At 44.3% G+C, this 27,613-nt stretch overlaps 1 protein-coding gene across 1 annotated transcript; it reads right to left on the reverse strand.

The window, feature by feature from the left end:
- LOC118839083 (tumor necrosis factor receptor superfamily member 14-like) lies at positions 1-27,613 on the reverse strand. The gene is made up of 8 exons (XM_036746505.1): positions 27,521-27,613; positions 23,509-23,614; positions 20,630-20,755; positions 15,806-15,961; positions 12,053-12,143; positions 5,288-5,472; positions 1,976-1,995; positions 1-589 (listed from the first exon to the last, which is right to left on the reverse strand). The coding sequence occupies exons 1-8, from the start codon at positions 27,542-27,544 to the stop codon at positions 440-442; spliced, it is 858 nt and encodes a 285-aa protein (XP_036602400.1). The 5' UTR covers positions 27,545-27,613; the 3' UTR covers positions 1-439.

Consider the following 27,613-nt stretch of genomic DNA (forward strand, 5'->3'; position numbering starts at 1 on the left):
GAAATCCCCAAATGCAGTCACAAAGAATAGGACATGACTGAACAATTAAACAATAGTAACAAAAAATAAATATATCCATAATGAATACAAAAAAGTTTTATGTAAACCACCGGTGGCCAGCCACCTTCTTCATGTTCGTCCTTGGAAAGCAGAGTCTGTTCATTCCAGACACGTACTCATAGCTCATCTTACCTCTCAGAACTGGGACTCTGCTGCCTTGCCTGCCATACTCCGTTCTGGGACAGGACATCAGAACTGGATGTTGGTGGTGAAACCTTTGGCCTGCCTTAGATATCGCTTGCCTCCTGGAATGCTTCTGCCTGCAAAGCTAGAAGGAGGTGTAAGCAGGAGATGGCCACCACTTCTGGGGATGATCTTTGTCCCAATGATAGAGAGTATGACTTGGCCTTGGTGTTTCACTGTACCCCCAAGAGCAAAATCAAGGTTCTCCACTGTCCTGACTCTTGGACATTCTTTCTCTTAGTGGAGCTGATTCTTCTTGTTGTCTAGTCTCCTGCACAGGCAAGTTGGTGCCTGACCCATCTGTCTCAAGGGAATCGTGTCTCTTTTCAGGATGTAATGCTTCAGCCTGAAACACAGGAAAATATAGATGAAGAAGAAAAATTAGCTAGTTTGAAGCTGTTCCAAATTTTTTCAGGCAAATTTCTCTGTTTGTGTGTGTGTGTGCCCTTCCCCATCTCAAGTTTCTCCACTGTGGTTTCAATTTATTGCAGGTTGGCATAAGAAATTAAATGGGAATTTTTGGGGAGTTTTGCAGAAGCCAAAGGCTACACAGAAGCTCAGCAAACAACACAGGAAATGTTTAGAAACTCAGATATGCATAAAATATATGCATGATACTATTTAATATCAGCATATTTTATATTTTAATACAATAATAATTCAGACTGCTTCTATGGTATGAAGGGAGGGCCAAAAATTTTACACAGATTTTCCAGATCACTGGGGCACCATATCTCTAAACCCCCTGATGGGAAAGGGATAACTGTGTAATCACTGACCTCGTCCTTACATATCCCAGGAAAATTTTGAAACCCAGAAAATGTGATCTGTCCAAGATCAAACCACAACCTTACACACAGCCCCTCACTTCCAGGACTTCCCATGGCTTTTACCTGTCATACAATCATTGATTTAGAGCAGGAAGGGGCCTTAAGGGCCAATGACCCCAGCTAAACCTGCACCAGAATCTTTTCTCTCAGCTCCCCAGAACTCAGTTCTCTAGCCTCCATTTGAAGACATGCAGAAAGAACTGGCTCCTTCATGAGATAGCAGCTTCTACCTGATGACAGCTCAGATGCTTAGGAAACTTTTCCTGACTTTCAGCCTAATAATAGATGATCCTCTTTGTGACTCCCACCCATTGGTGCTGGTTCTAACCTCTGAAGCAAGAAAATCTTCTAAGGAACAACCTGAAGTCACCTATGGTGTGTCTGCTTGGCTCCCTCCCTGCTCCGGATTAAACACACACAAACACACACACACACACACACACACACACACACACACACACACACACATCTTTCATTCAGTACTCATACAGTAAGAATTCAAGGCCCATTTGGGCTACCTTCCTCTCTTATCAACATCCTTAGTAAAATGGGGTGTCTGGAATGCCTGTTGTTTTTTATGAAAATGTGTCTTCTCTTTATCGGAAAGATGGATTTAGAAATTGTTGGCCAAGTGGATACATTCAAGGCTCGTTGTCATAGAACAGAACTGTATAACCTGTGGCTCAGTAAAACGTAGAGGAAAACATTTTTACATTTTTTGCAGGCTGCCCAAAATCCTTCAGGAGGCCACAGGTTGTGCAGGCCTGTCATAGACCAAAGGTGTATGGAAGTGATATTCTCAGCTAGAAGAGCTAGGGGCCTCCAGGCACTAACATTAGCAGAAAGATGTTAGATCATTCAACCAAAATGATCAATCCATAAGTCTGGCAAAAGCTACTCACCCTTCCTTTCATGTCATAAGCTGAAATGCAAAGAAGATGAGTGTCAGAGAGCAGGATGGATACATTTTTCACACATATAATGAAAGGATACATGGAATTAGAGAAACATCAAGATGGGGTGCAGTGGACAGAGCCCTGAACTCAGAGTCAAAAAGATCTGGGTTCGTATAAAGCCTCTGACACTGCCTAGTGACTTTGGGCAGCCAATCAATCAACATGCACATATTAAATGCCTACTATGTACCAGGTACTATGCCAGGTTCTAGGGTCACAAGTACAAAGAATAAAACAATCTCTCCTCTCAAGGGTCTTATATTCCAACAAGGATATGAGGAGTGTCTTTTCCCTAGCCACTGCTCTCCTACTCCCCTTCACCCCACCCCCATTGTCCTGCCTTCATTTAAGACAGCTCAAATTCCAACTTCTGAAAGAGGTCTTTCCTAGTCCCCCTTAATACAAATGCCTTCCCCTTAGAGCACCTCTCATTTCCTGATAAATATCTTGTATATATATGGTGGTCTGCCCATTGTCTTCCTCATTCGAACCTGAGATCCTTGAGGTCAAGGACTAAGGGTTTTCATATCCCTGAATTCAGTATGTTCCCTGACATATTTTGTTGTCATTCAGTTATTTTCAGTTGTGTCTGACTCTTTGTGACCCTATTTGAGGTTTTCTCGGCAAAGATACTCAAGTGGTTTGCCATTACCTTTTTCAGTTTATCTTAGAGATGAGGAAACTGAGGCAAACAGGGTTAAGTGACTTGTCCAGGGTCACACAACTAGTAAATGTCTGAGGCTGGATTTGAACTCAGGTCTTCCTGACTCCAGGCCTGGCATTCTCTCCACTGTTCCACCTAGGTGCTACCTAATGGCTCATGGCCTCAAGTTCCCTCTCTGGAAAATGAAGAGATCTAACTGAAAGGCCTCTCAGCTGTTTCTGGCCTAAATCTTTGAGCCCACAGCCACACTGAGATTCCATGAATTTTAGAAAAGGAAGTTACTTGTCTGAGGTCCCACAGCCACTGACCCTCATATAATGTGCTCACTTCTGGGATTTACCATCACTTGTACCTCTCACCCCACCCTGAGTAGGGCTCTGATGGTCATGCCAGGAAGACCCTCAGTTTATTCACCAATCATTTGCTGATCCCTGTCCTATGGATCTGGCCACAGCACCTCTGCCCCAGTCCATGCCCCCTCTCCCTGGTCCTAAATACTCAGGCACAACTCCCCAGGACAGGGTTCCCATGGCTCTGTTACATCTAAACTCAGCCTCGGCAGAGGGCCAGTGTGTTACATAACTTATTTGTATGACATATCTGAAAGTCCCACATCAGTCAAGGATACATACCCCTGTTTCTAAACTTGAAATCACCAAATTAAAGATTTTTTGATATCTACAAGGAACTTTTCAAGTTTCTTTAGGTCCACGAGGGTAAAGCCTGCATTAATCAATGTAAAAACATTTATTAAGCACATACTATATACCAAGAACCATGCTAGGTGTTCAAGAGACCAAGACCAAAGGGAGAGAGCCCTTCCCTTTGAACTCCCATTCTGACATGTTCTCCTTCCTCCCTTCTGCACAAACAGCATCTTGTATGTGTCTTGGACATACAATCTGCTTCTCTATGGCCATGATGAAGTCCACCACCCCCACCAGCCAGTATGCTCTTTGAAAATGGCAATTGTTTTACTGTTGTAGAGCATCTGTACAGAGAAGGAGCTTAATTAATATATATTGTTTAGGACTGAATTCTGCATTCACTTTGCTTCTGGAGCACAATGCTCTGCACATAGTGGGTGACTGATAAATGGTTCCTGAGATAAATTCAGTAGCTGAATTGACTTGCTTTCAGTGTATATATGTGATTAGCACAGTGCCTGGCACATACTAACTAGGTGCTTCATAAATGCTACTTGATTTGACTTGGTACATGTAGCATAGATTTAAGTGCACAGTTCCTGGCGTTTAGTAAGTGCTTAATAAATGCTTTATCTATAACCTGTCTATTCACCTATCCATCTGTCTGTCTATCCAACTCTTTTCCATCTATCATCTATCCTTCCATCCACCTAGCTATCCATTCACCCATCCCTCCTTTCAATCATCATTCCAACCATCATTTTCTCTGTCATCTCTCCATCCATCCTTCCTTCCATCTCTCTTTTATTTAATTTTCATTTATTTATTTTGTTTACACTTTAAGTTTGAAACTGTCTCCCTCTTTCTTCTCCACCCTACACTAGAGAAGGACACCATTTGGCGCATATTTATATATGTAATATATATATGTAAAGCTATACTATGCATACTTGTATTCATCAGTTCTTTCTCTGGAGGTGGATAGCAGCTTCCTTCCTAGGCTCTTTATAGTTGATTTGAGTATCTATAATACTCAGAATAACTAGGTACTTCACAGTTATTCTTCCAACAATATTGTTGGTACTATATACAGCCTTCTTCTGGTTCTACTCACTTTACTTTTCATTATTTCATGCAAGTCTTTCCATGTTTTTCTAAAATCAACCAGGTCATCCTTTCTTACAGCATGGTAGAATTCCATCACAATCATGTACCACAACTTACTTGGCCATTCCCCAATTGATGGGCATCCCCTCAATTTCCAGTTCTTTGCCACCACAAAAAGATCTGCTGTGAATATTTTAGGACATAGAGGTTCTTTTTCATTTCCCCTTATCACCTTGGTAGTATTTCTAGGTCACATTCTTCCATCTGTCTTGCTTTCTATCCAGCATCTTTCAGTCTTTCCATCTATCCATCTTTCTACCCAGCCAACCATCTACCTATCTATCTATCTATCTATCTATCTATCCATCTATCTGCCCGTCTTTAGATTATCTATTATATATCTGTCTCCTCTTAGAATCAATACCTCTTTTTGGAGGGAGAAATGTTTTCCAAGTTCACTCCACAAAGTTGTGGTGATAAGAAATCTCATTTAAATTGGCTTTGTCTCCATTAGACAGGTTATTGATTAGCAACAGAAATATAACTAGGAATTTTTGTGCTTGGGGGCAAGTACCACAAGCTGAACCTGGGACAAGCCCACCCTCGGTTTAGTGGGTAAGATGTGGACACTAAGGAGGAAGGACAGAGCCAAGGCAAAGCACTCCCCTGCCTTCCAGATGGCATTTCCCTGGATTCATTGAATGAATGTATGATTTAGGTACTTAGAGCTGTTGTTTCTACAACCCTAAAGAACTCCAATTTTGGTCAGAGCCCTCCCTCTAAATTTGATATCCTGGGGCAAAGTTCCCAGGGCTCCACTCTCTTTATGTCTCTGCTTACCTCTTTCTCGGTTCTTTTTCCTTTTAACAAATACCACCCAAATGATGAATGTGATGAAAATTAAGATAATGACCACAATGATGGGAATAACAATAGATGTGAGTTGAGTCTTCCTCTCTGGTGAACACAATGCATCTGTGGTGTCGGTGCCTGGCTTTTTTTCAAACAAACCCTGGGCAGTACAACTAGGAAGACAGACAAGGACATGTGTCATTGAACATGAACTCATTCCTATGAGCCCAGCAAAACCAAGTGATCCAACTCCTTCCCCAGTTGCAGTCGGCCATGCAACCCAGCAGCCAAAGAAGCTGACAGAAAGAGAGGGAGACTATCCCAACTAGAGGGAGAGAAGTAGGTAAAGCAGAAGTACACACCACTACAATTTGTAGACAACACAAAAAGCTAGGAGGGAGGGCATACATGTTGGACTGGTTAGAAAGCTAGTGTCCCCAGAGGCAGGATACAAACAGATTTTGGACAAATTAGAACCATGAGACAAGCCTGTTTCATTTTGTTTTGTTTTTGAGGGGCCCAGAACTGCAATTTCATCAGTGTGTCCCTGGTGGAGAAATGCCCTCCCTTGATGCAGAGATTATCAGGAATTGAGAGCCTTAGGCTGTTGGCTCAGGCCCTGAGAGAGTGTGATCTCCCTAAGAGACAAAGCTCACTATGTCCAAGAGACAGAACTCTAGGCTTCCTGACTCCAAGGAAAGCCCTGTATCCTCCATTGCATAAGCTAAAAGGAAGATTGGAATTAATAGGACTGAATGGAATCAATGTCTTACACTTATGCTAAAAAAAATCATCTCAAAAAGATCACAGAGCCAGAGATAGACAGGTGGTCCAGTGGACACCAGTGGGCAGCGTGCTGAGCCTAGAGTCCGGAACATGGAGTTCACATCTTAGTTTAGACATTTCCTGGCTGTGTGACCTTGAGCAAGTCACTTAACCCTTGTTTGCCTCAGTTCCCTCACCTGTAAAATGAGACTAATCATAGCACCCACTTCCTAGCGTTGTTCTGAGGATCAAAGGAGATGACACCCAGGAAGTGCTGTGTAAATGCTAGCTTTTATTGCTGCTGTTATTGTAGCTCCTGTCCCAATGCCCAGGGTATGAGACCCTCTCCTTACTGGTGGAGAGGAATGCCCTGCCCTGAAGGAGTTGGCTGGCAGAGTTGGTGGGAGGACTCCAGCCTTGACCAATCCTTTCCAGGACTCCTCTAGCTTCAAGTCTTTTGGGAGGACTCTTCAAGCATCACTTTGCCTCTGGCTTCCAGATTAAAGAGGGAAAATGGAAGAAGCCAACCCCAGTTCAGGCTGCTGAAGGAAAGAGCCAGGAGCCTCCATCATGTCCTCACTCCAGCTTGCTACACTAGAGACTTGGGGAAAGAGAGCGTTTCCCTTTGGGAGAGATCTAGAATGCTCTCTTGGATGAGCTGAGTTCTCTCTCTTCCGATGGGAAAGCTCCTTCACTTTGTATTATCTCGTATATATTCTCCCAAGTATATCTTCTCTGATCTCCCTTTTGCTATAATTTACATGAGTGGATATGTTTGCTTTTAGTGATGTGTGTTCATTGTGGAATTGGTTTGAGGTGGGAAGGGGGCCAAGCTTCAGATAGAGAACTTGGGGTTTCCCTTCTTCCTCCTAAAACAGACAAAGCAATCCCAAATTAGATTAAACCTGGTCACGTCCCCTAGACTAACAATGTTTAAGGGAGCAGATCGTTATAATTCTAGCCTAGTACCTCCTTTCACTGAGAAGAACAAGGTGGCCTCTGGCCCCAACTTCCTGCTGCTGCTCTGGCGGGAATTAAAATCTTCCTTGGAAAAGGGCAGGTGGGAAAAAAAGGCTAGAGATGGCTAGTCTTCCTCCTTTGAGCCACAAGACAGCCCACAACACATGTGGGCCTTAGCTCCAGGAAGTGGTTTCTCTCTCTCTCTCTCCCTTTCTGTCTCTCTCTCCCTCTCCCTCTCTCTCTCTCTCCACTTGAGGTCTCTAAGACTACATTAATATCATTAGTAGTGGGGTTCTCCTTCCCTCTGAAAATCACAAAGTGATCAGAAGTTAGTTTGATCCTAATCATGTCCTCCAAACTTAGTAACACCTAAGGAAGTAGATAAATATAATTCTAGTCTAGTACCTCTCCCTCGCTATGTCCCTTTCAATAATTATTATTTTGTTTAATTATTAATTTATTAATTGTTATTGTTATTTAGTTAATTCAGCCGTGTCCAACTCTTTGTGACCTTATTTGGGCTTTTCTTGGAAAAGATAATGAAGAGGTTTATATGTCCTTCCCTAGCTCATTTTAAAGATGAGGAAACTGAGGCAAACAGGATGAAGTAACCTACCCAGGGTCATACAGCTAGTAAGCAGCTGAGGCCAGATTTGAACTCGGGAAGATGAGTCTTCCTGACTCCAGGCCCAGCACTCTAGCCACTATGTCACTCAGCTGCCCATTTATCATTATTATTATTATTATTATTGAAAGAGACATCAGAAGACACCCACTTGAATCCTCTAATTATTAAGATGAGAAAACTGAGGTCCAAAGGATCAAAGTGATTTATCCATGGTCATAAAGGAAGCAAACATCCGAGGCAAGATTTGAATGAACCCAGGTCCTTTGACTCTAGAGCCTTCTTTCTGCTCTACCGTACCACCATCCTGGGAACGAGATGGGACTAGGTTACAATCCAGGAAAAGGTCCTGGAGTGTGAATGCTCTGAACACTCCTTGTAAGTCAGCAGTGCAATCGGAAAACCAGCCATGGTGATTCAGCCTTAGACTACATTGGTGGGTTTAGAATAAAGGAACTACTGTAAAGTCTGCCCCATGGACACTGTCCTGGCCAGCCACATCTGGATTGTGTTCAGGACTCCATTTTAGGAAGCTCCTCAGTTAGCTGGAGAGCTCCCACAAGAGGGAGCTAGAGGCTCATAGATTCTGGGCTGGAAGGGATTCAGGGGACCTCTCATTTATAGATGAGGAAAATCAGGCACAGAGAGTTCAAGTGACTGATAACAGCAGCCAGCATTTATGTAGCATCAGCGTGGGACGGCACTTTTAAATATTACCTCCCCGGCCCAAGGAGAGGGGGGTAGCCCCCATGACATCTGAACCCAGAGTCTCTTGACTCCAAAGCTCTTTCCAGGGTTCTGGGACAACCAGGGCTCCAAACTATATACCTGTGAGGAGCTATGGAAGGATGGCTTGGAGAGGCCCAAAGATTGTCTCAAGTATTGGAAGCAATGTTAAGGAGAAGTAAAGTCACTCAGCTTGGCCCCAGACAGTAGAACCTGGGGTGATGGAGAGAAAACACAGAAAGGCAGATTATAGGTCAGTTTAAAGGGAAAATCATACCCATGGGAGCTGTCCAAGAGAAGGAAAACCAGAAGGAGGTACAGACAAGCAGAGCAGCTTCAAAAGCTACATGTTGAATTTCTTTTATGCCTAAAAGAAAATGTGCACTGTATAGAACAGAGTGTCATAGTTTGATGTACATTCAGAGGTGTGCTGGAATCAGCTCGATCCATAAGCCAATTGTTAAATTTTCAGGGTGAGCACTCATGCCTCAGAAAATGGCAAATACTGCAAATGAGGGTAAGATGATTTGTTATTTTGTTGAGTGTCTAGACTTAAGAAATGACAGAGAAAATGTTGGTAATGCAGAATAAGCTGAAAAGTATGCTCTGTATATATTTATTTTTCAGAGATCCAGTTGTTAAACATTTACCTGAACCCTCATGGACATTTTTCTTTTCTTTTTTTTTTTTTTCTGTTCTGCTTTGTATATGGAAACACTTGAGGTTTTTTAAAGACTTTCATTTTATTGATTTTTTTTGTTTTCAATATTCACTTCCACAAGATTTTGAGTTCCAAATTTTCTCCCCATCTCTCCCCTCCCCCACCCCATTACAATATGCATTCTGATTTTCCCTTCTCTTAATCAGCCCTTCCTTCTATCACTGCTCCCCCCTTCTCTTATCCCCTTCCCTTCTATTTTCCTGTAGGGCAAGATACATTTCTATACCCCATTGCCTGTATATCTTATTTCCCAGTTGCATGTAAAAGCAATTTTTAACATTCATTTTTAAAACTTTGAGTTCCAAATTCTCTCCCTTCCTCCCAATCTGCCCTCCCTTCTATCATCCCCCCTCTTATCCCCTTCCCCCCTACTTTCCTGTAGGGTAAGATAGATTTCCATACCCATTTGAGTATGTATCTTATTCCCTTCTTAAGTGAAATCTAAAGAGAGTTAGGTTCACTCATTCCCTCTCACCTCCCACCTCTTCTCCTCCACTGTAAAAGCTGTTTCTGGCCTCTTTTATGTGAGATAATTTAGCACATTCTACCTCTCCCATTCTCCTTCTCCCAGTACATTCCTCTCTCACCTTAATTTTATATCATCCTTTCATATTCAACTCATCCTGTGCCCTCTGTCTATGCATATACATACATACACACACATATATATGTATGTGTATATGTGTGTGTGTATATATACATCGGTCTATATATATATATATATATGTGTGTGTGTGTGTGTGTGTGTGTGTGTGTGTGTATACACATATTCTCTTCAAGTACCCTAATACTGAGAAAGATCTCATGAGTTACAAATATCATCTTTCCACATATGAATGTAAACAGTTCAACTTTAAAGGCCCACATGATTTCTCTTTCCTGATTACCTTTTCATGCTTCTCTTGAGTCTTGTATATGATAGTCAAATTTTCTATTCAGCTCTGGTCTTTTCAAAGACAATGCTTGAAAGTCATCTATTTCATTGAATGTCTATCTTTTCCATAGAAGAATTATACTCAGTTTTGCTGGGTAGGGGATTCTTGGTTTTGACCCTAGCTCCTTTGACCTCTGGAATATCATATTCCAAACCCTCTGATCCCTTAATGTAGAAGCCGCTAAATTGTGTGTTACCTAATTATGTTTCCACAATACTGGAATTGTTTATTTCTGTCTCCTTGCAATATATTCTCCTTGACCTGGGAACTCTGGAATTTGGCTATAATATTCCTAGGAGTTTTCTTCTTGGGATCTCTTTCAGGAGATGATCAGTGGATTCTTTCAACTTCTATTTTATCCTTTAGTTCTAAAATATCAGGGCAGTTTTCCTTCATAATTTCTTGAAAGATGATGTCTAGGCTCTTTTTTTGATCATGGATTTCAGGTAGTCCAATAATTTTTAAATTATCTCTCCTGGATCTATTTTCCAAGTCAGGGATTTTTCCAGTGAGATATTTCACATCGTCTTCTTATTTTTTTCATTCTTTTGGTTCTATTTTATAATTTCTTGATTTCTCATAAAGTCATTAGCTTCCATTTGCTCCATTCTAATTTTTAAGGGATTATTTTCTTCAGTGAACTTTTGGATCTCCTTTTCCAGTTGGCTAATTCTGCTTTTTAAGGTATTCTTCTCCTCACTGGCTTTTTGGACCTCTTTTGCCATTTGGTTTAGTCTATTTTTAAGGGGTTATTTTTTTGGGGTCTCCTTTAGCAAGCTGTTGACTTGTTTTTCATGATTTTATTGCATCACTCTCATTTCTCTTCACAGTTTTTCTTCTACTCCTCTTACTTGATTTTCAAACTCCTTTTTGAGCTCTTCCATGGCTGGCAACCAATTCATATTTTTCTTGGAGGCTTTCGATATAGGAGCTTTGACTTTGTTATCTTCTACTAGTTGTATGTTTTGATCTTCTTTGTCACCAAAGTAAGATCCTACAATCTGAGGGCATTTTTTCCCCATTGTTTGTTCATTTTCCCAGCCAATTACTTGACTTTTTAACTCTGCTTTCAGTGTGGATGGGGAACTGTCCCAAGCTTTGGTGGATTTGTTTTCAGCTGTTTTCAGAGATACTTCTAGGGACCTATAAGTTTTCAATTCTTCCAATGTGGTGTGATCAAAGGAAAAGTGTTTACTCCTCTTCTGGTCTGTACTCTGGTCTGTGAGTGACCACAACCACTCTTTTCTGTCTTGGTAGTGTGAGGAGGATTGTCTCTCCACTGCCGCCATGAGTCCTACCCAGCCAGAAGTCCTTCTCACCCCAGGACCACTCCCCAGGACTGTGACCCAAATCCAAGCATGGGCAAAGCAAGAGAATCCTGCCTCAGTGCCAGCCAAGAGATCCCTGAAATCCCCTCCCTGATCAGCTACTTGATTCCCCCACCAGTTGTGGGCTGAGCTCTGGAAGCAAATGCTGCCACTGCCGATGCCACCAAGCCACTACTCTGGGGCTGGGGCTGGACCACACTCCTCTCTCACCTAAGATAGACAGACCTTTCCTACTGGCCTTCTAAGCTGTCTTTGGAATTTGTGGATTGAAAAGTCTGGAAACCACCACAGCTCCCAGTGATTCAGTGTCCTGAGGCCTGCTCCCGGTTTGCTGGGGCCTAGTCTATGCTGGCATGTTTTGAGCTAGACTGCGCTCCTCTCTCAGACTGGTGCAACAGACTGTTCCTGTCCACCTTCCAAGTTGTCTTGGACTGGAAATTTGTTTCACTCAGTCATTTTGTGGGTTTTCCTGCTCTAGAATTTATTTAGAGTCATTTTTATAGGTATTTGGAGTGGTTTGGGGGAGAACTTGAGAAAGTCACTGTTTTTAATCCACCATCTTGGCTCCACCCCCACCAGAAACACTTGTTTTATTTGGTGTTTCTTAAGATCAGAATTTTTATTTAAAACACTATTAATGAACAAGCAAAAAGAATGAACCACCAAGTCCCCATGAGAGCATAATATACTTACTTGGTCCATGGCAGACAATGGCCAAGGGTCCCATTGGGGGAAAATGTCCCTGCCTGGCACTTTTCACAGATGGTGTTGCTTCTCTGTGTGCCTGAAAGAGAAGGAGACATGGGACATTTGGTGCTGAGCATAGAAATAGGATCAGAACAACATGGCTGTATAACAGTGTCCCTGGACTGGCTGATCCCTTCCCTGGAAGCTCTGTGTCAGAGCAAAGAATATTATGAACAACTCTATGAAATACTCCCAGGCCTGTGGGAAGAAATATGTGTATGTATGTGTATATGTATATATACATATATATATATATAATGTATGTATAAAATATGTGTGTATGTATGTGTATATGTATATATGTATGTATGAATATATACATATACATTCATATACACACACATATACATATATATATATATGTATATATGTCTAGCATCACCTACATTACCCAATGATTCTTTCCCCTCACTAGTAAATGTTTAACAGCCAACTCTTTTGGGGTGGGGGGGTACGGAGGAAAACGGCGTACATTTTTATGTTTTTTTAATGATTAACCAATATTACTAAAATTTTCCCAGTCACTTCCTTAAAACTAAGCAATTAACAAAACAATAAATTAAGCCCTGATTTTTACTGTTTCCCCGCTTCTGAAGTGCCAATGCTCACACTGAAAATTTAACAATCAGCTCTTGGGAGAGCTCTTCAGATTGACTCCTCATGGAGAGGAGTCTCTCCTTACCAGAGAGCCATCTCTTATAATGTAGAATGTTGAAAAAGAAAGAAAAAAAGCCATTCAGCAAACTAATCCACATATCAAAAAAGGGTAACATTATGGGTAGTGTTCCATCTCCATAGCCCCCCACTTCTACAAAGAAGCTGGAGATTGAGGATGAGGTGTAGCAGCTAGGTGGCTCAGCAGATAGAGTGCTGGGACTGAAGTCAGGAAGACTTTGTTCATGGAGCTCAGTGCTTTTGATGGCAGCACGCCATGCTTTGTGGTCCATTATCAGTGTCTGCCATGTCACACAATCAATTCCAAAGTTCTTCAGAGGGACCTTGAGAGTATCCTTGTATCATTTCTTCTGACCTCCATGTCAGCTCTTGCCCTGTGTGAGTTATCTGTAAAATAGTCTTTTAGGCAAACTTATGTTTGGCATTTGAACAACATAGCCAGCCCATTGGAGAGTTGGGTTCTCTGAAATAGAGTTTAAATGCTTGAAATGTTTAGCTCAAGAGAGGACCTCAGTGCCTGGTATTTTATCTTGCCAGGTGATCTTCAGAATCTTCCTAACATAATTCAAATGGAAGATATTCAGTTTCCTGGCCTGGCGCTGGTATACTGTCCAGCCTTCACAGGCATACAGCATTGAGGTCAACACCATGCCTCTGGAGACCTTCAATTTGGTAGTCAGTCTAATACCTCTTCTCTCCCATACTTTCCTTCAGAGCCTCCCAAACACTGAGCTAGCTCTGGCAATGCATGCGTCAACCTCATTATCAATGTGTACATCCCTAGAAAGTATGTTGCCAAGGTAAGTGAACTTATCCACAGCATCAAAACTTCTCCATTTGCTATTCACAAATGAATGGTGTGGTGCTGGCTGGTGGAGAACCTGTGTTTGCTTGTTGTTAATTGTTGGGCCAAAACTAGCAAAAGCAGCAGAGAACAGATCCATACTTTGTTGCATCTCAGCTTCAGAGGCTGCACTGAGTGCACAATCATCTGCAAACAAAAAATCAGGCACTAACTCTTCCTCCACTTTAGTCTTGGCTCTTAGCCTTTTCAAGTTAAACAATTTACTATCAGTGCCAGAGCTGAAGTCGATGTCTTTTTCATCCTTGTTGAAGTTTTCTGACAATGTTGCTGAGAACATCATACTAAAAAGTGTGGGAGTAAGCACAAGGCCCTGCTTCACTCCACTGGTGACTGGGAAAGCACAAGAGCACTGTCCACCATACAGAATCCAGGCAAACATGCCATCATGAAACTGGCATATAATACTGATGAACTTCTCCAGGAAACCAAAAGGGGGGAAATGATAGCCCCTGTCTCCTAGGGTCATTGTAAGGATCAAATGAAATGACCTTTGTAAAGCACTTAGCACAGTGTCTGGCACATAGTAGGTGCTATATAAGTGTCTGTTTACTTATTATTTTAGTTATTTGAAATAATATTAATCATACTTCCAACTCAATAGCATTTGCCAGAATTTGAACTATTTGGGGATCACCTGCAAGAACCCAGGGATACATCATAAATCAGAAGAGGAACAATGAAAAAATTACCAATCAGATGTGTGGATGGGGGAGGAGTTGATGATCAAAAATGGAGAGGGAGGATCACAGAAGACAAACTGGACAATTTCAAATATATAAAATTTAAAAGATTTTAGACAAACAAAACCAATGCAGCTAAAATTAGAAGGGAAGCCAGTAACTGGGGTAGAGGAGATGGGAAATCTTTGCAGCAAGTTTCTCTGATAAAAGTCTCATTTCCAAGATATACACAGAACTGATCCAGATGTGTAAGAATAAGAGTCATTCTCCAAATGATAAATGGTGAAAGGATAGGAATAAGCCATTCTCAAAGGAACAAATCTAAGCTATCAATACTCTAGATCTCTAATAACTAGAGAAATAGAAATTAAAGCACTTCTCAGGTTCCATCTCATACTTGTCAGATGAAGAAAACTGACAACAAAGGAACATGCCAAATATGTACTGTCGGTGGAGCTGTGGATTGGTCTAGACAGTCTAGAAAAGTAATTTGGAAATACATCTCAAAAGCTATTAAGCCCTGAATCCCTTTTAACCCCCACTGATGCCACTACTAGCTGAACAAATAATGGAATGTGAATGTGAGGGAATACTATTGTGCCATAAGAAGTAATGAACTGGATGATTTCAGTGAAACATGGGAAAACTTGTATGAACTGAGGTAGGGTGAAGTGAGCAGAACCAGGGGTACAGTTTATATAGTAACACTAGCATTGTAAAGACAAACAACTTAGAAAGACTCCAGAACTCAAATGAATGCAATAACGAACTACAATTCTAGAGGACTCATATCTAAACATGCTACCCAGCTCCTGATGGAGAGGTGAAGGGCTCAAGGCGCCAATGGAGACATGTATTCTATTTCAAAATGGCCAATACATGAATGTGCTTTGTTTGACTACACATAAAATTTGCTAGGAAGGTTTCTTTTTCTGTTCCAGTCAAAGAGGAAAGGTGAGAAGGAGAGAAAATAGGGTTTTGTCAATTAAAAAATATTTCATTTAAAAAGATAAAACAAAGGTTCAGTCACTTTGTCAGCAAAGCACCCTGGAGGAAGAGGAGGCCTTGGTTGACTTTTCCCAGCTCTCCCTAATTATAGATTTGCCCCCAGGCTGTCTGAGGTCCATGTAGATAAGACAGGGGACCGGAAACCAGACTTCATGATCGTGTACTCATAAATTTCCATCTGGAAGAGACCTCAGAGGTCATATTGCCTAACCCCCTCATTTTATAGATAAGGAAACTGAGGGCTAGAGAGGTAATGCTTCCTCAGGATCACATGGACAGTGAGGGCAAAGCTGAGTTTCGGATCCAAGCCTTCTCACAGCAGATCCAACCATCTTCCCACGGTACCACACCTGCCTCCAGGGAGGCAGGCAGAGCTGAGGGAGGGCTGGGAATGTCTCAGGTTTCCAGGCCAGCATCCTAAAGCAACAGTAGTTCTGGGTCCCTGGGTGGATGGAGATGGGTCAGGCTCACCTCCAGACTTCATGTATTGGCCAGCGGTGCAGACTCGGTGACGCATACACAGCTCACAGTCATCACTTTTCATGTTAGTGCAGAAGTAGCCTGGAGAGCAGTCACACACAGTGTTGGATGTAGATGAGCATTCCCTTCTTGTTACTAAGCCAAATTCTAAAAGAACAAAGAGAAGAAGGAGACATTAGGTCGGTCAGTCAATCAACATTTATTCAGGACCTACTATGTTCTGGGCACATGTTACAAAGAAAGGGAAAAAACAGTCCGTGCTCCCAAGGAGCTCAGAGTCTAATGGGAATGCCATGCAAACACGTGTGTACAAATGAGATCCATACAGGATAAACTGGAGATGATCAAGAGAGGAAAGACACTAGACTTAAGGGTTAAGGAGATTGGCTTCCTGGAGGAGGGGGATTTCAGCTAATTTGGAGGAAGTCAGGGAAGCCACGAAGTGGAGGTGAGGATGGAGCATGCACTGGAATAACCCAAGTGTGAGGTGAAGAGGGTCTGTAGCAGAAGGATGCGGGGTCAGAGGAGAGAAGGTGCATATTCAGGAGATGCTGCAAAAGGTGAATTAGACGAGCCTTGTCCCTGGATTGGATATGGATGGTAAGAGAGAATGAGGAGTCCAGGAGGACTGGGGAGGGAAATCCATGGCTCTGATGACAGCCCATTCCACAGGACCATAAGTACATCTTTAATCCCCACCTAGACCAGAAGATCCTGGAAGGCAGCAGAAAAATCCCGGAGGCTGTCTGGTTTGACCAATTTGTAAACAAGAATCCCTTCCATACCACTCCCAACCAAAAGTCACCTAGCCTCTGCTGAGAAAGGTCCAGTGGGGGAGCACCCTAAGGTAGACCACCCAGCTGTGGGCTCAAATGCTGCCCCAGATCCTTTGTGACTGAGGGATGCTGGACAGGTCTCCATAGGCCCCTCCAAGACTATGAGATGCATTCAAGGTCCCCACATGCCTTGATGGAAGGAATATTTTTCCCTAGGCAAGTAAAATCACAGGCCTGGAGACCCCACCATCACCCTCTAAAAAGAAAAAGAAGAAAGTACAAAGCCCTATGCTGAGGATGGGCTACAAGGACAAAGATGGAACCATTCCTGCCCTCAAGGAGCCAACATTCTACCTGCACAGCCTCATACATCACTTTTCCTTAGTGAAGACATAATGTCTTTCGCCTTTCTGCATACCCCTGGCATGTAGTACAGTGTCTGGCACATAGCAGGCCCTTAATAAATAATTATTTATCCCCTCCTCTTTTTTTCTTTCCTTCTATCCTTCTGTTCCTCTCTCCTTCCTTCCTTTCACCCATCCTTCCTTCCACCCATCCTTCCTTCCTTCTCAGCACTCAGTCTAGAGCCTGGCATACAGCAGATCCTTAATAATGCTTGTTGATGACTGACTGACTTGGCCTTAATTTCCTCTGCAGAAGGAAGCAGTTGACCTAGATCACAGGATGCAGGACTAGAAAGAGCTTTGGATACCAATAAGTCCAATGTCTTTCTTTTATAGTTGAGGATATTGAAGCCCAGAAAAGTAAATTTCCCACAGTCACAGAAGCAGAAAAAGACCAAGGTAAGATGGCTTCCAAGTACCCTCTCAGCTTATAAATCCCATGATCCTATGAATCAGACCTTCCTGGGGAAGTAGAGTCAAGGGTTCCCTGGCTGACTCTGTGTGCTGGGGAATAAGAGTAGGAAAGGCATGGTGTGGAGAGCTGGGCTTGGGAGAGACACTCCCCAGCCAGGCCTGTCTCTGAGTTGCACAGATCTGAGTTCTGAACCTAGAAGTAGGAACAGTGAATCGTTCCCCAAGGCCATCCTCAAGGGTTCGGGAAGCTGCTATCACTGGTCTAACAAAGCCGAAGTGGCAGGTGGGAGGGAGCAGAGAAAGTGTTTCTGGTACCTCCACTATCATGATAAGGGACATTAATGCAGGCTTTTCCCCTGAGGACCTGCCCCAGGCAAGAGGGGAACCCCGACAGAGACAGGTGGCTTCCTGGGAGATGTAGCTGAGACTGAAGACAGTCCTGGGTATCTCCACCCCCACCCCAGCCCCAAACTGGCTGAGGACCACAGTGGGAGTCTGATTTCCTCTCCAAAATCTGAACCCCTAAAGACTTCCAGAGGTAACACAAGGGGTTCAGGAGGAGCCATTCTGGAAGAATAGAGGTGCAATTAAATTGAGTATTATGAGGCAGAAAAAGGAAGGAACTGCTGTGGCTAGCCACAGAGATTTGCAGGCTGAGGAAATTGAGGCCAGCTACCCTTCTAAGAGCTGGAGGTTCACTCTACCTCTACAGACTCAAATTTCTGAGTTGGATGCTCACAGCCCACGTGTTTGCCTGGCTATGCCAAACCACCAGGTTTTACCTTAGCCCTGGGTTCATCACAGTCTCAGGCCAGTCTGATAATCCCTCTAGGAGGGCAAGGGTTGTTACCTGTACCCATTGTACAGATACAGTCACTGAGGATCAGGTTGGGAAAAGGATTTTCCTAAGGTCATGCAGAGTCAATGAGAGGTGGCAAGAAGAAAGGAGAAGGTGGAAGGGAACAAGCATTGATTTGGTGCCTCCCCACCATGTGCCAGGCCCTGTGCTGAGTGCTTTACAAACATTATCTCATCTGATCTTTACAACAACCCTGAGAGGTAGATGCTGTTATTGTCCCCATGTTACAGTTGAGGAAACTGAGGCAGACTGTGGGTAAGCCATGCCCAAGGTCACAAAGTCAGAAGTGTCTGAGGTCACACTTGAACTCAGATCTTCCTGACTCCAGACCCAACACTCTATCCACTGCACCACTGGGCTACCGGAGCCCAAATCTCTTAGCCAAATGCATGGAGAATAGGTTTAGAGCTGGAAGGAACCTGATTGTTATTCCATGTAACCCTCTCATTTTAAAGATAAGCAAATGCCAGTCCAGAAAGGTTAGTTACCTTTCCCTGATTTCCCTTCATGTTGGTGCCTTCCCTCTGACATTATCTCCACTTTGTCCTGCCTACATCATGTTTCTACAGATTGTTTTATGGCTTCTCCCCCATTAGACTGAGAGCTTCTCAAAAGCCTTTCCTGGTATCCCTAGTACTTAGCCCAATGTCTCATACATGGTACTGGCTTAATGAATATTTCTTGACTGGCTTGCCCAACACCATACAGACAGTAAATGGCAGAGCTGGGGCTTGAACCCAGGTCTCTTACTTCTCATCTAGGACTCTTTTTGGTGCATCACCTGGTGTCACTATTGGAGCTAAAAACCTTTTCAAACTCTAAAAAGATCTGTGTGTGAGACTGGAGGAGGGAAAGATGAAAAGCTGTGAGCAAGTTCTTAACTTGCAGTCAGGGGATCTGAGTTCAAATCCAGACTCTGTTATTTGTTGCCTTGTGACTTTGCACAGATACAACTTCTCTGGGGTCACTTTCTTCAGCAAAATGAGGGTCCTCAATGAGGTGACCTCTATGGTCCTTTCCAATTCTGGATCTATAATGTTGTGATCCCTTCCATAGGGGCTAGGGAGGAGAGAGGCCCTGAGGGGGCAGGTGGACAGTCCCTGGGGGAGAAGAAACAGTGAAATGGGGGGATCAGGAAGGACATGGAGAGTCCCCAGTACTTTACATTGTTAAGAGATCTGACATGCTTAAGCAGATTTCCCAGTTATGCAAAACAGCCTATTCAAATAGGAAAGTCCAAGTTCCAGAATAGTAAAGTCAGAGTAGATGAGGTCAGCAGCAGGGTCAACTCCAACCCCAGAATTCAGCTACCCCCCCTCACCTCCCCCCACCATACCCCCACTAACAGGGATACACAGCCCCTTCTCCAGACTGATATAGCCCTGATCCAACTGGGCTTCAGGTGTGAAGTGAGGTAGGATTGTGGGGAGGGGATGAGCTTTGTTCTTGAAAGCATCCTCCTGTCACCGTGGGTGAAAATTCACCTTTTGAAATTCATTCCTTTAAGTGAATAAGAACCTACTATTTTAAAACCCTGGGAAAGGGCAACATCAGCAGTCATCCACAATCTAGTGTGAATTAATTGCTTAGCATAACTCCTCCCTGGCAGGCAACCGAGGGCAGGGGAATCATCAGAAGAGGGCAGAAGGATAGAGAAGTAATTGGAAATGCTGGAGCATGGCTGGGGAGGACAAGCCTAGCTGGAGGTTACAGGGAGTGGTTTGGGGCAGTCAGGAGGAAACACCAGGTCATGAGACAACCATCCTATTCCAATGGCTAGCGGTCAGGAAGGTGTAGATGGGCACATTTAAGGAGCTGGTAGGGCCCTAGAGACTAACTCAGCCTCTTTCACAAGTTCCTGAGGACCAGCTCTGCCGCTTATAATCTCCTTCAGAATCCTCCACATTTTAAGTTCCCTCTTCTGAGGTCCCTTCCAGCATGGATAGTCTATCCTAGCGTTGTGTGAGAGTGTGAATAAACAGTCCTGTGTTTCCCATGTCCTAGAACCTTGGGAACTAGCCAAGCCCCTCATGATATAGATAGACAAACTGAGTTCCAAAGAATGGACACGACTCGTCCAAGGTCACACAAAGACAACCCTGGAATGGAGCCCAGGTCACCCACCTGCCAGCATAGCATTCTCACTACTTCTCCTCCTAACCTGGTCCAGCTCCTGCTCTCTGGGTTGTTGACTCCCCCCCACCCCATCTTGTCTGGGTAGGTCCAAGACTGATGACTTTCTCTGACCCCAGCTCCCCCTTCCCAGGGAACTAGAGGACTCAGGTCAGAGCCCAGGAGAGGGCAGGCTTTGGGTTAGAGACAGGGTCCTGGGTGACCCCAAGGCCCCTGAAGAGCTTCTTACCAGGGTCACAAACTTTACATTGGAGACACTCCTTTAGGCCACTCTGGTGCGCTGTGTAGGTCCCAGGATCACATGGCACACAGGTGGTGCCTGTCATTATAGTACATGTTTCATGAACCCTGTAACCTAATGGTATCAAAGAGTCAGCATCAAGAACAAGGCACAGACACCTCCCTGCAGAAGCCACTCCCCTCCAGCCCCACTCTCCACCCAGTACCACCCTGACACTGCCGTATGATACCCTGGATCTGACCCAGGAGGTTACCAAGGCCACCATGAAACTTTGGGTGGTTTCCTATAAAAATTATGATGGCACACATCCATACCCAACAGAACCTTAGAACCCAGAATGTCCAACTGAAAGGGACCTCAGGACAAGCACTTAGAATGTCAGAAACAAAAAGAACTTTAGGACACAGAATGTCAGAGATAGGAGGGACCTCAGAATAGGATTCAGAGTTGGAAGGACAGTCTTAGAAAACAGAATGTTAGAGGTGGCAGGGTTCTTAGAATAGAGAATGTTGGAGGTAGGAAGGATCTTATAACATAGACAGTCAGAGCAGTTATGAGCCTTAATGTCAGAGCTGGGAGAGTCTTTAGAACCTAGAATGTCAGATCTAGGAAGGACACCAGAACATAGGATTCAGAGCTAGGAGGACAACTTCAGAACACAGATGGTTAGAAGTCACCCAGTCCTATGCTTTGCTTTTATAGATATGGAAACTAAGTGACCAACCCAAGGTCACACAGGCAGTGATGGGGAGATCCAGGAGTCAAGCTGGTCCTTAATATTCCACCCCACTCTGACATGCAGTAAATTTAGGTCAAGTCAGGTCTGGAATCTGAGGCTCCATCTAGGCTGGCTTCCATGGTCACTGCCATGGGGAACAGGGAAAACACAAGGTGGAAGAGGGTGGGTTGATGGAGAGAGAAGGTGGAGGTACAAGAGACAAATTAAAGTTTGTTTGCTTTAGAGTTTATCCAGAATAACATTCCTAAGGTCTCAGCAGACAATGAAATAAAACAGAAACTTTTTAAGCATTCCCCATCAGCAAGGCTTAATCTGATCAGCTAGATGGCACAGTGGATAGAGTGCCCAGCCTGTAATCAGGAGGACCTGAGTTCTAATCTGGCCTCAGACACTTATTAGCTGTGTGACCCTGGACAAGTTACTTAACCATATTTGTCTCGGTTTGTTCATCTGTTAAAATGATTTGGAAAAGAAAATGGCAAAGCCCTCAAGTGCCTTTGCCATATGTCCCAGATGGGTACATGAAGAGTCAGACAGTGAACTACAACAAATCTTCGGGGCACCAGATTGGCTTGGGGATAAAAAGATAAAAAAAAAAAAAAAAAAAACCAGAAACGGTCACTGCCTCTGAGGAGATTACATTCTAGCAGGGGGATGTAAAATGCAAAAAGATGAATAAATACAAATTCATACTAAATACAAAGAGTGATCTGGGGTGGGGAGAGGGGGGAGGAGATAAAGACAGAGACAAGGAGAGATCAAAAGAGAGAGGGAAGGTGAAGAGACAGAGACAGAGAAAATCAGATGAATTCTGAGTGCAAAATGAAGAATAATTTTTTCATTTTATTTTTCTTGCTTTTTCTACAACATGACTAATACCGAAATATCTTTCGTGTGGCTTCACATGTATAATTGATATCATATTGTGTCCCTTCTCAATGGGTGGGGGAGGGGCTGAGCAAAGTTTTAAAAATTAATGTTAAAAATAAATACTATTTTTAAAAAGAGAGAATCAGAGAAGATCTTCTGGAGAGGCGATATCTGAGCTGTCTGTTGGAGGCATTCAGTAGTCCCACAGGGCTGAGGTAAGGAGGGGATTCCAAACATAAGGGCCCCCTCTTAATGCAGATAAATGCAGAGATGAGGGCATGGCATGCAGGGTTCAAGAACCAGGAACAGGGAATTATGACCAGTTCAATAGAATCAAGGATCTAGACAAAGGTTACAAGTCTCTCCAGCACCAGCATTTGCTGAATTCCATGGAGAAGGCACAGGAAATGAGAGATGTGCCCTATTCTCCCTTTTCCTTCTTTTACCTCAATGACCACCCAGGTGTCCTCCTTCCAGGCCAGACAGTCCTGCCTAAAACCCTTCATAGCCTTAAACCACAACTTAACTCTAGACTCTGCATGAAAGAGGCATTCCATAAAAGCCTGCTGTCTGAATAAATTCATTCAGTCTATCAATAAGAATAGCTGCCTTATAAGGTAGTAAACCTCCCATTCCCTAAAGCATTCAAGAAGGGATTCTTATGTTGGGGAAAAGATCAGGCTACATGCCTCTCCATCATTCCACTAAGCTCTGAGACAGACTCCATGGTCCCTCTAAGCTCTGACATGCCCTCCACAATCACTCTAAGATCTGAGATGCCTCCATGGTCCCTCTAAGCTCTGACATGCCCTCCACAATCACTCTAAGCTCTGAGATGCCTCCGTGGTCCCTTTAAGCTCTGTGATGCCCCAATGGTCCCTCTAAGCTCTGAGATATCTCCATGGTCCCTCTAAGCTCTGAGATGCCCAGATGCCCTCCATGGTTCCTCTGAGCTCTGAGATGCCCTCCATGATCACTTTAAGCTCTGAGATGCCATTTATGGTCCCTCTAAGCTCTGAGATACCCTCCGTGGCCCCTCTAAGCTCTGAGGTGCCCTCTGTGGTCCTTCTAATCTGTGAGATGCCCTCTGTGGTCCCTCTAAGCTCTGAGGTGCCCTCCGTGATCCCTTTAAGCTCTGAAATTCTATGGTTCTGGAATTCAAATGAATACATGAAGAAAGGAAGAGAGCCTGGAACAGGCAGACATTTTCCAGAGGAAAAGAGTGATTTGTCCTAAAGAAAGAAACTTTCTGACTTACCTGCATGGCAGATGGGGCAGCACTGCCCATCCACCTCATACTCTCCCACCATACACTCCAGCGCCTCCTTGTAAGGGATGAGCCGAGTCATAATAATGCTGACCATCTTGGGAAAGGAAAGGAGGAGGCAAATGAGGGCAAGGGAGAGAGCGTGGTCCCAGTTGTCAGGAAAACTGAGTTCTAATTGTGACTTTATCACTCACTGTCTAGATGACCTTGGGCTAGGCCACTTACCCTCTTGGGGCCTCAGTTCCCTCATCTATAAAGTGAGGGGGTTGAGAGACAGCACAGTGTGCTGGAGAAAGCCCAGGACTGGGAGCCAGATGATTTGAGTTAGAATCCTGCCTCAGGCACTTACTTACTGTGCTGCCCTGCACAAGTCATCTGTAAAACGAGGAGACTGGACTTGAAGGCCTCAAGGATTCCTTCCAGCTCTAGACCTGGGATCCTGGGATTTAATCTCTAGGAGGAGTCTGACCAGTCTGTGACTTTAAAAAGCTCAAACCTGAGAAGGCTGGGGGCCAAGAGGTGAAGGTGTAGGGGAGAGGGGCATGGATGCAGATAATTAATCATGACTAAATCACACTTAACGTAGCACTTTAAAGGTTTCCAGAGAACGTGACAGACCCAACAGCTCTGTGAAGTAGGTGCTATTACTGTACCCATTTTACAGGTAGGGAAACCAAGGCTGGAAGGTTAACCTAGTAAATGTGGGCAACAGGGTTCAAACTCAGTTCTTCCCGACTCCATCCACTCTGCCCCTGTCCAAGAGATGCTGTAGGATTGTCTCCCACAAGCCTGATCAGAGTTTGAGAGGCCATGGAGAGGGTACAAGGGAGGGAAAAGTCTTGCTGGAGGGCTCTGGAAGGGAATTATTGGGAGAGAATTACTGACTCCAGTAGCTGCTTATCAAATGCACTCCACCTAAAACTGATAACAAGTGGTTGAGGTAAACGGTCAAAAGGCACAGTGCTTGACACATACTAGGGAGTTAATAAATGCTTGTTTCCTTCTTTTATTCTATGCATTTAAAAACTTGCTTTTGCAAGCAGTGATAGACCTCATCAAACTACCAAAGGAGTCCATGCCTGCCCCACCTCTAAAAGACTTACGACCCTTTAATTTCTAATCTGCTCCCTTCATTTTGAGGATAAGAAAGCTCATTCTCAGAGAGGTAAGGAAAAGCCAACAAGCATATATTAAGCACCTGCTGTGTGTCAGGCAGGCAGCTAGGTGGCCCAGGAAATAGAGGGCCAGGCCTGGAGTCAAGAATACCTGAGTTCTAAGATGCTCTCACATACTTCCTAATTGTGTGACCCTGGGCAAGTCACTTAACCCTGATTGTCTCAGTTTCCTCATCTACAACATGAGCTGGAGAAGGAAATGGCAAACCACTCTAGTCTCTTTGCCGAGAAAACCCAAATGGGATAACAGAGGGTTGGACACGCCTGAAAATGACTGAACAACAACAAAAGTGCCAGGTAGGCATTGGGATGAGGCCTGGGGACAGAAAGAAAGGCAAAGATGGTCCCTGCTCTCAGAGGGCTCACACTCTAAGTGGGAGAGGGGAGGCAAGATGACCTGTCCAAGGTCCTGAAGAAAAGAAGTAACAGAGACAGACTTCTCCATCTGGGGCCTCTGCCTGCCAAACTACTGTTCTTCCTGCTGCCCTGGTTCCATTTCTGAGAACCTCAGTGCTGTCAATCAAGGCCCAGAAGCATCACCTGCTACCTTTGGTTCCATCTAGCTGACAAGTACATGGCAGTGCGGAGGGGAAGCTGCAGGGACCAAGCCCAGCAGAGTCAGGTCAGACAAGCTGGGGCCTGAATCAGAGTCAGCCCCTCTTCCTCCACAATCCAAAGAGAGCAGAAACCACAGAGGGCTTTCCTCCTGGGATGGTAGCATCCTAGTTCTAGAATTACAAGAAACCTCTGAGGTCCCCTAATGCACCTCTCCTGTTTTAAAGATGGGGACATTGAGGTCAGAGAGGTGAAGTGACTCTGCCTACTGTACAGCCTTCATCAGACCAGAGCTCAGAGCCTGGGGTCAGCTTCTTGGAAGCACTACAAGAAGGAAAAGGGTCCACCTCCAAATTAGCCTCTAAACACTCATTACAAAAACAGTGGGAAAAAAGAAAACTATATTTCATAATTTACAAATATTTTCAAGTGAACAATTTTCTGCAGGACACATACACATATCTAGCTTTATTACTCCATTTCTCATTGACCTTTCTCTTACAAGAATACACATTTTTCTGATGTGACTCAGAGGCCTCCAAAATTGGACAGGGCTCAGGCCCCCAACATGGCCTAATCCAAATGGCTGAGAAAAAGAAAAGGCGCTGACCCAGGGGCCAGGGGGCCAGAACCCAGCTTGTGAAGCAGAGAACACAGACAAGCTGCCTCTGGGGCCCAAGGGTCTGTTTAATCCAATATCTAATTTTCATATGTTCAAATACAGAATAAATATTATTGACTTTGTTTATTTTTATATCATCTTCATTTCGTATTATATTCTTATCTCTCTCTCTCTCTCTCTGTCTCCTCTCTATGTCTCTGTGTCTCCTCTCTTTCTATATATACAATACATACATATATACTTATATCTATAATCTATCAATATATATGTATATACATACACACACGCACACACACACACACACACACACAATGTGGGGCAATGTATCCCAAGACTTGACCCGCAGTCTTCCTGAGTTTGAGCCTGGCTCTCTGCCCACTGTGCTGCTTCTCTGGAGGGCATTGGGTGCCAGATAAACAGGCTTCCTGACAGTGTGACTCTGGACAAATCTCCCAACCCCTCAGTGCCCTTGGCAGCTGTCTAAGGTTCTAGACTGTAGAGAAGGTGCAGACATATCAGTAGAGGGATTTCCCTCTTCTGGGAGAGCGCCCAGCACCCATGAACTCTCAAGTCCAGTCCCAATCCCATGTCCAGTTTGTTAGTTTATCTTCACTTCCACATCCATCCCTCTCTGTTTCTGTACCTAGTGACCCAGTCCTTAGAACAAACTAAAAAGCAAAGGGGGAGAGAAAAGGGGAAGGAGCCATAATGCAGCAGGGAGATGGCTGGGGGTTGGAAGAGACAACCACCCCTTGGAATCACATTCTGCCTCTTCTGCTTTTACTGCCTGAGTGGCCTCAATTTACTTGGCTTTTCTGGGTCTCAGTTTCCTCATCTGTAAAATGCTAAGTGGTTCAGTGCATAGAGCACCAGGCCCAGAGTAAGGAAGACCTGAGTTCAAATCCAGCCTCACATACTTACTAGCTCTGTGACCCAAGGCAAGTCACTTCACCCTGTTTGCCTCAGTTTCCTCACCTATAAAATGATCTGGAGAAGGAATGGCAAACCCCTCCAGTATCTCTGCCTAGAAACCCCCAAATGGTGTCATGGAGAGTCGGAAATGACTGAGCAACAATTGCAGGAAGCGGCTGGCCTCCCCAGTCTCGGAGATCTCTTCCTATTCCCATTCCCGATTCTCTTCCTATTCTCTCCCTACCACACAGTATATAGCTCTCCTTAGCGAGGTTTCAATTCCCACCACTCTTCTCCCCCTCCGACCATCACTGAATTCAAGGGGAAGGACCCTAGACTTCGGATCCTTTTGTGTCCAGTCTAGGGGCATGGAGAGGGTGGGAGGGGACTGGGGGATGGGGAGAAATGAGGGAAGGGGGCACGGGGTGCCAGGGAATGAGGAAGAGCGGAATGGAGGGGAAAGACTGGGTGAGGGGAGGAGGAGGAAGCTGGGGAGACAGTCGGAAGGGGAATTAGGGAGGAAAACCGGGAGAGGCTCCGCAGCTGGCTCGAATCTTCCTTTGAATCCTCCCTTCTGGACTTCTGGAGTCGAGGCTACACTGTCCCTCCCCACTCTCCTTTAGTGGGTGGGGCGGGGGAGGGAGGGATGGGGAGGGGGCGGGATAGGGGGACGGAGGGCAGACAGGTCCTGATCAGCTGCCCTCTCCCTGTCCAGCTGCCCCCAGACCCACATTCCTACCATCAAGCTGCCTCTGTTCACCATCTCTATGTGTCTCCTTCTGGCCGTCTCCAGTTTAAAAGAAAAAATTGCATCCTGTTTTGTTCTCAAGAC

Source organism: Trichosurus vulpecula, chromosome 2 (genome assembly GCF_011100635.1).
Source record: "Trichosurus vulpecula isolate mTriVul1 chromosome 2, mTriVul1.pri, whole genome shotgun sequence".
Lineage (NCBI taxonomy): Eukaryota > Metazoa > Chordata > Mammalia > Diprotodontia > Phalangeridae > Trichosurus > Trichosurus vulpecula.